Source organism: Apus apus, chromosome 2, assembly GCF_020740795.1.
Source record: "Apus apus isolate bApuApu2 chromosome 2, bApuApu2.pri.cur, whole genome shotgun sequence".
Taxonomy (NCBI): Eukaryota; Metazoa; Chordata; class Aves; order Apodiformes; family Apodidae; genus Apus; species Apus apus.
In genome coordinates, this window is record NC_067283.1 from 36643319 (window position 1) to 36656030 (window position 12712).

Here is a 12712-nt window from a genome sequence, read left to right on the forward strand (position 1 = left end):
CTAGGATATCACATATTTGTATGACTACAGTAAGATGAAACCAAGTCACCGATACTTGTGTTTACTGTTTAAGATACAGGGCAAAAATATACAAGACATGCCAGGTTTTTGTCAAGACACCCAAATCAGTGCCAAAGGAGCTAGTTTGGGAACTGGAAGCAAGACTAGCACAGTGCTCGGCAAATGATTCTAAGTTCTTGACCTCCACGTGAGTCATGAACATTTTTCCACACTGCCTCATCCACTAGAAGGCCACAATCTGGAGGCCTGGATGAATATTGTTTATCAGCTTTGTCATAAGTTATGGTTGTAAAACATCAATGTTCAAACAGCATTTCACTGAGAAATTAGATTGAAGAGCTCTGAAATTGATACAGACTAGCCACGAACCAGAAAGCAGCTGTCAGAGGCAGCTAGAATGCAGTACCAAGACCTAATGCAAAAAAGCACATTACACTAGGCCCAGCTTGAGATGTTTGCTTGGCAGTAGTTACATCTTGCACAAACAGAACACTTAGTAGGCTACCTATCACTCGTGCACACACACTCAGGCACTGAAAACCAAAACAGAAACAAGTCTCATGGACCACTGTGGACATGAGATCAATGCCTCTAATACAAAATCAGGCTAAGAAAATGCAGGTCAGGCATTTGCACCCAAAGCCCATACAAATGCCGTAAGAAGACTAACCTGAAGATCAGCTGACAGAACTTGAGGCAATCATTAAGGTTTGCAAACTACACTACTTTGCTCAGTGCAATATTCATAACATTAATTTAAATTGCAGTCACAATTACGCGTTTTGCTAAAGCAACAACGCAACAACTTTATCTATTTACAGAACTGGGCCAAAAACAAAGAGAAATCCCGCAGTTTCTATGCACAACAAACATGCTAGATTCAAACTATCTAAATGTTCTCAGGTTATTCTTCAGACAAAATGTAAATTGAGTGTTGTTTTATCCTAGAAATTATAGCATTTTAAGATTTTAAGTAACCTTTCCCTGCTCGGGAAAGAAATAAATTTAACACACTCAGGGGAGGTTTTCCATGCCACTTTCAGATTTAAAAAAAAAGTTGTCATGAAAGACTCAGAAGAGATCTGAACCCTAAGCTCAGAATCATCAGTTGCTCTCTTCAGAAGAGGACCATGTGCCTGTCTGTGCACAATACCACGTATTTTATCCAGGCAGAAGTCGACAGCAAATTTTGTCAGAATGACAGCCACAGTCCCTGCTGGGCTTCATTGATATCAACACAACAAAAAGGCACACCTCTGGCAATGGAAGGCTCCCAAAACAGTGAAAACTCATGCAATGTCATGTCTCCTTTTCCTTCTTAACAAGTCAAATTATAGCTGTCCCTCCATTTTTACCATCATCCATCACCCTCAAGGTTTTTCAGTTTGTGTTCAGCTCCTCCTGTCACTTGATATTCTTTCCCTACTTTATCTGCTCTATTTTATCTTGATGCTCCCTCCTTTCTGGAGACCTTGTCCCATCTTCCCACCATGCATGAGTGCCCTCATCTACCCTGGCAACAAAGCAAGCGGAGCATATGAAGTGTCACACTAACACAGTCCTCTCAGGCTTCCCTTTTTCCCTGTCTTTGTCCTTGCTCCAGAAGTTACAGACTCCACTTTCCCTCTTTTGCTTTTCATTTCCTTATAACATTTGGGTCATGTTTTCAGTGAATGTCTCAGTGAAAGTCATGCTCTCAGTTCTTCTCAGTGAAAAAAGCTGGCAAAGGTGCTGCCTGAACTCTTAGTTCCCCATTGTTGTTTAGCTGCAGATGTGCCTTCCACTCCACTTTCTCAGTGGAAAAGCCTGAAGAGTCCACATTTTCTGGGGTGCAGCAGTAGAAAAGCTATGGCAGGGAGCCTGGGCTCAGGATGTTACAGCTTATCACAAAGCTGACAGACATCTTGATTGCTACATTTTTTGTGGGAAAGAGTGTGGAGGCAGTTTCTAGGATTGAAAGATTCTGGCTATGAAGACCCTTTAGAGCTTCATATGAGCTGACATGTCAGCAGAGTGTTGACAGCCTATCAAGAAGCTGACAGGGCACAGTCCTGCTCAGAACGAGGTGCTTCAGCCAAAAGCCTAGAACAGGACTGGCAGGCCATTTCCCCTGCAAGCTAAGAGGAAAGCAGGGAAGAAACAGATGCTTCCCAGGGAGAGATGCATATTTCCATGTTGAGAATAGGGGAGAGCTGATCTCCATATTGCAGAACTAACTTAATCAGCTTGTACTACCCCCACTTCCTTGTCCTTAAAGTCTCTCCTCTCCAAGCCAGTGGAGCAGAAGGACACACTTCATCACTTTTTCTCTTTGTCAGTCTCCCTCCTTTGTCACTTCTAAGAAGAGCAAGGCATAATATTCACCCTCACACCTCCTTCTTCCTGCATTGGTATGCAGCTGCTGCTACTTTTCAGCTATGCTTTTCCACAGCCAAAAACTCAGTCCTGAGTCTCTTGGGTTTCCTGAGGGCCAAGCAACCAAAGGCATCTGCAAACTGGAAGAAAAAGCCAAAACGGACATTGACAGTCAGGAAAGAGACAGAGTAACTATGCCCACCTAAAACAGATAAATGGTCAAAGACCACCAGGAGAAGAGTCGACGTCCTCGCTTCTAGACACCCAGCTCTGCTGTGCCTCTCTGCAAGGACAGTGTTTGGAACAGTGTTTGGAAGATGGCACTGCAGACCTTGATCATGACTTTGCCCAGCGCAAATTTGCTCTCTTGCCCAAAGTTGTTAGCCATTGACCAACAGATACTGCAAACACAGGACTCCACAGGTCAACAATCACACCTGTGACAGCAGGTTTGGACTCACAAAATTTCATCCAGTGATGGCAAAGTCATGGCAGTAGCTAATAACAACAGCAAGTTTTGACTCACCACATCAACCTCAGTGCAGCAAGGCAACTACTAAATCCTACTAGGTCAACCTTGTGTCCCACACCCGTATTACTCTCCAGTAGATGTAAGACAGAAGACACAGATGAATGACAACTCAAGAAAGTTAATGAAGCACAGTTCATGTTTTCCCCCTCAGACAGAAGTAGGGAGGATGTAGGAGAGAGTCACCTTGTCTGGAGTGTGCTCACACAGTAACTGCCACAGCTGCAGGAGGATGCTCATTGTTTTTGCAGGTGACAAAAAAAAGTCAGGAGAAGTTGTCAGGCAATACATGCAATGGTGGCATGAATGAAAAAGCAGGAACAGAAATCAAACCCAGAAGTAGAACAGAAATTAGACTTGTTTCTGTATGTAAAATCCCTTTATAAGTGTCACTGGCAGAGGCAATGCCAAGCTACAGTCATCTGTGTGAGAGAGATACTGGGACAAAATGACACCTCCTACAGTGGCCCCCAGACAGGATGCAAAACAGTAAGCAAATATTTTTCAGATACCTTTCCTTCAGGCTTCTTTGACATACATGCAATGGGATGTTCAGTGTAGAGGAAGACACTAACTTTTGTCCAAAGTAAAACCCTCAAATGCATTTAATACACCATAAACTTCTCAGAAGCAACTACTCCAACCTGGCTGTCGGCTCCTCTAGCACCACACTACTGGCTTATGACACACACAGCCTGATACCAGCCACTGCTGAGATCAATGGACCCTTAGGTCTGACCCACCAAGACACAGTTATAGGTTGAAATAGCTACATGTCCATACTGTTTCCATCACAACAGTGATGCTTTAATCTTCATACAGGAATGTTAGAAAAATAATTGCAAATATAAACAAAACCCATCACAACCAAGGTTAAGTCTCCTCAGTGTTTTCTTTACAATATGGTTACAGAAAGTGATTTCTCACAGTCAAGACCAGCTAACACCAATGATTCCTGTTTTCTCTCCAAGAAGGTATCCTCTGCTCAGGATTAACCAATTCTAAACCTTTCATCTGCGTAAGATTTCAGCCAAACAACACCACTTATCTACAAAGTAAATTATCGAGCACTCCCATTAAAATTAAAATTTTGCAGAGATTTTGTATGTAACGTTTGGCTGATGTGAAGGAATTTGTAGCAGTAAGTAATAAAAAAGACTAGGCAGATTACTAGACACACAACTCCACATCACTTTTCTCCCACAATAAAGCCATGAGGTATTTATTATTTAAAGTTAAAAGCCACTATGTGATCTTGTGTTCCAGTTAAACACTGGGGAAGGTTGGTTTCTAAGAAAACAGGATTGGGCTCCTGTGGCTTGAAGAATTTCACCATTTCATCAGAAATGTCTGTCCACCAGCCTTGCAGACTGCCAAGTCCGGCTCCTTGGCTCTTGCACAGCATTAGGGGAATGAAAACCACATTAAGATAGGAAAAATGTGCAAAGCCAGAGGCAAAAGAAAAGACAAGGCCCACTGAGAAAGATCATATGCAATTCCTGAGCTGCTGATAAAAAGGAAACATTTCTTGAAAGTTCAGAGCTCTTTTTAGACAGAACTGTAATTATTTTTCCATGATGGGAATGAAATACTACATCCATGTATGCGTGATGTACAGTAAGCACATCTTGTAAGAATTCAGTAACTAGACTCAGAAGAAGCTTCAACACTGCAGATACAATCAGCAACTGCATGGTAAGAATGGAGGATTATACCTGCCCATTCTTCAGTTTAAGAATAGGTACAGATGAGGAAAATTAGCACAAACATTACTATTGCAGCACATATTTTTTCATATTGAGGAACACGCATAAATAGAAAACATCCTGCAGATGTTCCTTCCCTCCCTAGTCCATTTTTCATTGGTACACACCCATTGCCCAACTACATATGCAGAATCCATGTAGAAAAAGTGGCTGTTACATCACTAGATATATTTAGGTTAAGACTCCGTAAGAACATTTTAAAAGAAACTGTTACAAATCACATGTTTGAAATACAGTTCCAAGAGACATAATTGTGCTCTTTGACATATTTGAGACTTAGACTACACATATCATATTTACATAAGTTTTCGTGTAGCCAATAATGTATTATTCTAACACAAAATACTGGTGCCACAGTTCACTTGAATCTTGAGGAGACAGGCAACATCAGCATTTTTAATTTTTTTTTTTTTTTCCCCATTTGAAAGTACCCGAAAGTTGCAGCTTTTTTGTAGGTGCATAACTGTAAAGAAATTGGGCTAGGAAAATTAGTAATATTGACCAGCTTCTTCCTTTAGATTCAGTGAGAAAGATGCTTTGACGGCCATGTTCAAGCTGCTAGAGCATGGGACTGCCTGGGACCTCTTCCCAGTTCTGTCACAGTCATGACATGACTTTAGATAAAGATCTTTGTACTCTCCATTGTACAGTGCAGCCATAAAGTAAAATATGTGCGTAGGTATTACACATATTACTGATGTACAGATACAGACAAGCTTATACATACAGGAGAGACAACGCGTGCATACAGTCTACCATTTCAAGGATCTGTATACAATAATTATGGAAAGCCAAGCTTGTATTTAGAAACTAGAATATGTCTAACAGATTTTGCTGGGTTATTCATCCTTATTAAAAAGCCAACCATGGTAAAGAAGTTCAAATTATTCCTATCAATTCTTTAAAGCAATTACATTTATGATGTAATTTATTGCATTTATTAAACTGCTAACATATGGAATGCTCCTTTTATGTCTAATTGCAAGTTTCCCAAGACACACAAATAAGGTTTATAAACTGCTACGTCTAGAACATTTCATTTTACTGTGACTTACAGTGGCGAGTCCCTAAGGGTAACATATTACTACAGACTATGATTAACTTGAAATAAAATACAAAGAGAAGCAAAAAAATGTCATTTTTTTATGTCTGCATTAATGGAGAGAACTGAAGCCCAGATCCATTCCTTATACTGACCCTTTTTATTATGTGCATATTTTCATATGCATATAATCAAACTAAGCTGAATAGGATACATACGTGAACAAAGCTTAAGTGAAAGGGAAGCATTAGGAGAATCTGGGCTACATGGAAGGAATCCATTGGCCTCCTCTGCTTGTGTCTCATTGCTTTGAGCCTGTTACATATTAATCTCCTCTGAAGCAACGTTTTAGCCTGTTGTACACAATCTAGTTCAAGCTATCACATTAATAAATCTAAAAATATTTTGCATTGCCTATTTTATTTCATCACTCCTGAGGACAAAACAGTGGCAACAGACCTGGTCTAATGCTGATGTCATTATGTTCTTCTGCCTACAGAAATGGAACCAGGAAATTAAATAACTTCACCAATGGGGAAACAATTGCTTTTACTAGTCTTAAATCAAATAATAACTAGTCTTAAATCAAATAATAACACCTGCAAATGCAGGGTTTGTTCTTTTTTCAGCCATCCAGCCACTAGCTCACAGAAGTGTGTTTTTTTGTTTGGTTTTATGTTGGGGTTTTTTTTAAGTGAATGGTGAAGAGAAACAGAAAGCAGAAGCCAGGCACAAATAACTGCTTAATGTAATATAAAAATTACCAACAGGAAGAGACAGTAAGCACTGAAGTCAACAACAAATATTATGTAGAAAACAGAATTTCCTGACAAAAAAACCATATATATTCTATAGGAAAAAATGCCTTCTCTATTCTCAACTCACACCTCCCACTGTGTGACACTTCCAAGTTTCAATTAAATGTATTCTTTCCCTCCCCTGAGGGAAAAAACTAAGGATTTTTATTAATTTAAACCTCCATTCAACTGAAAGTGATCCCAAAAATGAAATACTTCCTTAACTATTGATTGTAATATAATAGTTTTTTACAAATGTTCATTAACACATTCTATATGTCTTGTACTAAGAAAAAAGCAAGAAAAATTGATCAAAAGCCTAGTAATAACAATTATAACAATACTGTAACAAATGTTTTTTGAGCTTTATAACTAGTTCCAAAACCTTATTGTACAGTATCCAAAAGCTTGTCAGAACTTGAAAGAGATACACTTTTGAATTATATATATGCATACATATAAATATATATCCACATACATATAAAAAAATGCCTCAAATCTGAAGGTTTTATGTGTGTAGTGTATTTGTTATACTAGAAGTATTTTCCTGGTAAAATACATGCCCTTAGACAACAAAAGTTAAAACACTCCAGAAAAAAATAGAGAATGTTAGAATGTCACTAATAATCTTACTTTTTAAGTATTTTTCTTCATTTTTATTTTCTTTTGCAAAAGAGACAAATTCTAAACAATAAGGATAAAAACCATATGCCCTTTAACCATATGCACATTATAACTCAAGAACTTCTCTGGGACACGTGGAAGCATTACTATTTTTCATTCCGTCATTCAGAACATCTGGATTTTAGTGGTTTTATAGCACAAACTGCTTGTTCAGAGTATAGTCTTTCCCCATTTAGAAAAATTTATACTCCCATTTCATTCTCATCACATGGCTAGCATATGTTTCATGCCAACTTCATTCCAGGCCAAAACCTGTCATAACTCATCAGACCAATGAATTATTAGAGGAGTGTAAACCAACGGTGAAAAAACAAATCCAAACAAGTCAGTAAAAAAAAAAAAAAACAAACAAACAAAAATTAAAAAATAATAATAATTTTTAAAAATACCACCCAAACCCACACACACACAAAAAACACCAAACAAAACCCAACAACCTCTATATTATTCTGAGGAGAAAGGAAAAGATAAAAAACTATCAGCTTCCCAGTTTCTCTCTGAAGGTCATCATTGTGAGAGGTCATGGCAGTCTGGAGAGGTTCCTGCTGATTGGAAAAAAGGGAAGCAACCGAAGCAACCAGCCCTATGGAATTACTGTTGAAAACATGTTTTTTATGAAAACAGTTTTGCAGAAAAAGGTTTGCTGCAACTTTATTCTAATGCTACTGCCTTTTACTGTCCTCAATGTTTTATTTTTATAAAATTCAATCATTGCCACTTAGCATTAGTATTATCTCAAAGTCTGTGAGAAGGCAGCACGTTGAGCAGCTCTGAAGTGAGGATTAGCTAGCAAAGAGCTAGAAGAACAAATTGCAAATAAAGCTACTGAGAGTAAGTTGTTGAACAAGTGTGCACCCTTTCCAAGGCAGTACCTGCATCTGCTGCATGCCACTACTGGGAGTGTCAGGACACTGAGACTCAAGGGTGCAGCAGAAGAAATGACTGAGGGTAGAAAAGTGTGAGAAGAAAGTTGCTGAAGATGGAGATGATGCAGAACTGGACTGAACAGTGACAAGGGAAACTGACGTTATGAAGGAACGAGCCTTACAAGACAAGGTGGGTAGGGCTCAGAAGCTGGATGAGTGCACCAGGAACAAAGCTACATGTTACAGTTGGGGCAGCCTAACAGCACATTGCTGGTAACAGGGGGAAGATCCTGCTCTTCCTCCGCATCATCTCTGGCATTTTGCTGACCCAGCAACAAGTCATCAGATTTACAAACCTATTAATGCCTTTTTGATAAGTAAAAAAACCGTGATGATTTTATCAGTTTAATTCGGGTGAAATCTGGTGTGATTTCACCTGAAGACAGCAGCAGCCCACAAGCCTTGGGCAATACAAGTGCCTAAAGAATGGAGCACAGAATGACACTGTCAGTAACACTGAAGACAGAATGTGATTTCTTGGAAGAGGCCACCTTAGCAGAAACAAGACAGACAAGGCTCATAAGCAGACACTATAAAGTCAACAACTCAAAATGAGCATACCCATCCCAAGGTTCTGAAATACCTTAGGAAAGTGCTCCTTACTCCGCATATGCCAATCTATGCTAAAATGATAACCCTTTGCTACTATCAATTATCACACTTGCTCAAAAAAGTAAAGGGCAGTGGCAAATCTAACTATTTTAGCTCTGAAGAACCATGCAGATTATCAGTGTTGTGGTATACCATGGAAGCGGATAGGCTCTTCATAATCTAGCTTCCTTGAAAGCTTGGGAAACCTTTCTCTAGACACTTTACTTTGAAGTACACCAGTCCTGTAACACTGAGAAACATCTGAGTGAAGGTTACACTTGCAACTTAATTCTGTTGTTTGCATCTATGAATTATTTATATAGTACTTAAGTAAGTAATCAAATATTATTTTCCACTCGATATCTGCGTCAGTGCGGAGCAAGGCTCAATTCAAGAAATTAATAAAAATGTATAATAAAGGAGCATATTTCCTTACATTCCTTCAGCTGTGTATGTGAGAGGGTAAACAGGGACCAAACACAGCAAGCAAGTAAAGTTTCTGTCTAATGTAGCATTGACCAATAGGACAATATTTTATCCCTGTTTTCAACAGAGTGGTGCAAGGGGAAATTGTGCGTAACAGTCTAAGCTGGTTTAAAGAAGGTCCTTTTTCTTTTCCTGACTGCATACTCCCACCACTTCCACCAGCTCCAGCATTCTTCTGACCCTTTCACAAGACACTGATTTGGCAGGTGATAACCAAAGAAAAAGATTGCCTGCCAGATCCACGAGTTAAATCAATTCACAGAGCTGACAGGAAGCAAGAGAGGGGAAAAATATTCCCCCATATATAGCTGCAGAAAACTTACGTCCACCTAGTTGCCTGCGAAACTGCACTTAAAACACACACCACATTCTGGCAGGGATATCAGATTTGTGAATAACTGCAAATATGAGTAGCATCCACATTTACATCTAAAGTCAACAAGAGCTGCTTTTGGAACACATAAAGAAACCCAGAGGACTTGGAAAACTTCTGTCAGTAATTTGTGTATTACCATTTGTAACATGGAGATAATCCTATACTTCTCACTGCTAAGATAAAACGCTTGTGAGAGACACAGTCATCAGCACAGTAAACGTTCTAGAAAAGACTCAAGAGAGAAATGAGCACCAGTCTTCAGAGCCAGGAACACTAATGTTGAAAATAAGACCTAGAGTAAGTATACCATAAAATACTCTTCATCGACATAATTTAGCATGGCTTGTTCTAAAAACCTAATAAAACAGAAAACCTGTGAAAAAAACTTCAGGATATATACACGCAGTGAAAGGGCCAAAGTAGACTCACAGAAGACAGATTTCACAATCCAAATGTTTTTTTTACACAGCTGCAAGCATTTCATTTTTAGAAGCCTCTGAATTCATGCAGGCACAGGTGAAACACTCGTTGACTTTAGTTATTTGCAGAGATTCTTTCTGAGCAAAAATATAAATGAACCAGTGATGCTGTCACCACTGAGAAAAGATGCAATACTATGCAGTGGGATGTGAGCCCTTATACAGCCAACAACATGAATAGGGAGGGAGCTGCATAACCACAAACTGCTGCCCTGCCAATCCTGAGAGCACACAGCCGTGGATGATACTAAGGAAAAGCAGCAGGAACAACTCTATCCCCTCCTCATCTGCCTATCCACTAGCAAATTCAGAGGCTGAAGAAATGGGGATACAACATGCCAAAGCAGAACTCAATGGGAGCTGAAGAGCTTACAGCCTTTGGCAAGCCAAAGCATTTGATAGAAGTACTTCGACTCACAGTCTCTTTTCAGCTATGCCTCCTAAAGTCATAATAAAGCAATCTATGACGAGTAAGAAAATCATATAAGTATGCTTTACAACAAACCTATCAAAAACCTATCAATTTAATCAGATTTGGAAAGTCTGCGTTTAATTTTTTGCTCTGTGCCAGACGTCTTCTGTGCCTGAGGCTATCGCATGTACTGATTCTTTCTCCATACAGTGACAAAGAAGAGACTTCAAGAGGTATCAGGAGAATACACAAGCTAAGGCTTGTGAGGCAATCAGTCAGATCAGTGATGAATACCCCAGAAAAGCCCATACAAGTGTGTCCTTAATATTAATTGATAATCACTAATTAGATAACGTACAGTACATCTCAGTAAAAGTTGTCAAACTATCAAACAACAAACAGTTCACTTTGAAATCAAAACACATAAATGTAAAAATAACTGCAATACATAAATATGAAAAAAAATTCTCTCCCATTTGTCTGGTGCCCTCAGTAACTGCAGTGCATCTCAATTAGTATAACAAACAGAAGAATCTGTGAATCTGGAAAAAAAGCACAAAGAAAAGTCTGTGAAGACAAAATTACTGAGATTCTGCATTACCTACAAAGTGGACTCCTGTCCAACCACCTATTCCAAACTTCCACCTTCTTCCAAATTCAAGCTCACTTGCAGCAAGTTTTAAAAAACAACAAATTCACATGACTCTGAGCTGAACATACTGAGCTGCACTAGAGGTGTCACATCAAGTGACGTACCAGCAGCTCTTTGTCTCACATAGTGAGAGACGTGATGCTTTGGCTCTTCCTTTGACCTGACTGGCAAAACAAGAGAAGTAGAAGCACACTGCAGGGCAAAAGCATAGAGGCTCTACCTGGCGTCCTGCCAGCTAGCTGTAACAGATTTTGGTACTGTGTTGTTTTATATATAGCAAGAAGCAGGTCCCAGCCTTCTGCTCAAGCTTCAGATTTCCAAATGGTGTGAGGAGTAATTGTAGAACAGGCTAATTTTGAAGTGAAAGAGGGCACAGGCGATGGTGTGAGCAATACTGGCAGAGATGACTGATGTTAATCAGGAAGGAAAGAAATGAAGTATCTGTGGATTGTCATATGAATTAAAGCAAAATTATTTCAGACACACACACAAAAAAGTGTGAGACTGAACCTTCACCCCTTTGATGTTTTAGATCTTCAGTTTCTCCCACTATCCTGTTTCCATGCACATGGGTGCACCTATCAGCAAATATCTGTAACCACATAAGAGTCACTTAAGCTACGTTAGCAAAACTGAAAACACTAACTTTAACCTCTCAAAATACTCCTGAGGGAGCACAGGGAGCAGAGAGCGAGGTGTAAATGAACTAAAAATCTGAGAATTTACAGATAGCTCTAAGGTTAAAAATTTACAGAAAATTCTCAGTAAGATCTCTGCTTGTCAGCATTATGACTGAAGAGAAGGCATTTACTTGAAGAAGCTAAAGATGCTTTATAAACTTAACTACTACTTACACTATTAAAAAAAAACATTATGGACCAATTAAAATGTTAATTTGAATTTAAAAAAAATCTAAAGGATAACATTGTGTACTTACTATCATTTAGTGTTGTGAAGTCCAGGAATTGATATTCATAGTAGACATCTATCTTGGTTTCCACCTGAGGCCTCTTCAAAGTTGAATAGATATTACCAGGTCGTTTTTCATCATGCTTCTCTAATTTGTTCAGTCCACAACCCATCTCAGCAGCTCCTGATGCAAAAAGGCAGGGAAAGAAAAAAGAGAAAATGCATAAACATTGTTCTTTTAGTGGTGTTTTTTTTTGTCTTTCCATTTTCATGCAACACAATAGTATATTACAGTGATTTTCAGTTTTTAAATACAAGCTACCTATAAACTATATGAAACTGTATAATTAAATAAATGCTCAGATAGTAACTGAAGTATATACCACTCATATCAACCCTCAAGCATGCTATTATTTTATTGGAAAATTTACAGTTGAATGCATGTATTTTGCATCTTTCACAAGTATTTGGTAGTGTACTCTGGAAGACACATATACCATTATAACAAGTGGCTGAAAATGCAAAATAACTTGCTAATATAAGGGTTGACAACTTAATAACAATTTTTGCATATGCAGTTATTGTGTGAGCAGACAGCATTATCTATTACGCAGATCTCTGCAACATTCAAACTAGTATCTACACTGCTAATTCAATGGAAAAAGGAGGTTTGCAGAGGATTACCAT

The 12712-nt window shown here is 38.8% G+C and overlaps 1 protein-coding gene across 1 annotated transcript in view; it reads right to left on the bottom strand.

The window, feature by feature from the left end:
* Positions 1–12203, bottom strand: part of RFTN1 (raftlin, lipid raft linker 1) — an 85451-nt gene extending 73248 nt beyond the window's left edge. The window contains exon 1 of the mRNA XM_051611223.1: positions 12054–12203. Within this exon, the coding sequence (XP_051467183.1) occupies positions 12054–12198 (145 nt within the window). The 5' untranslated portion in view covers positions 12199–12203. The remainder of the gene's footprint in view (positions 1–12053) is intronic.
* Positions 12204–12712: the final 509 nt, after the last annotated feature.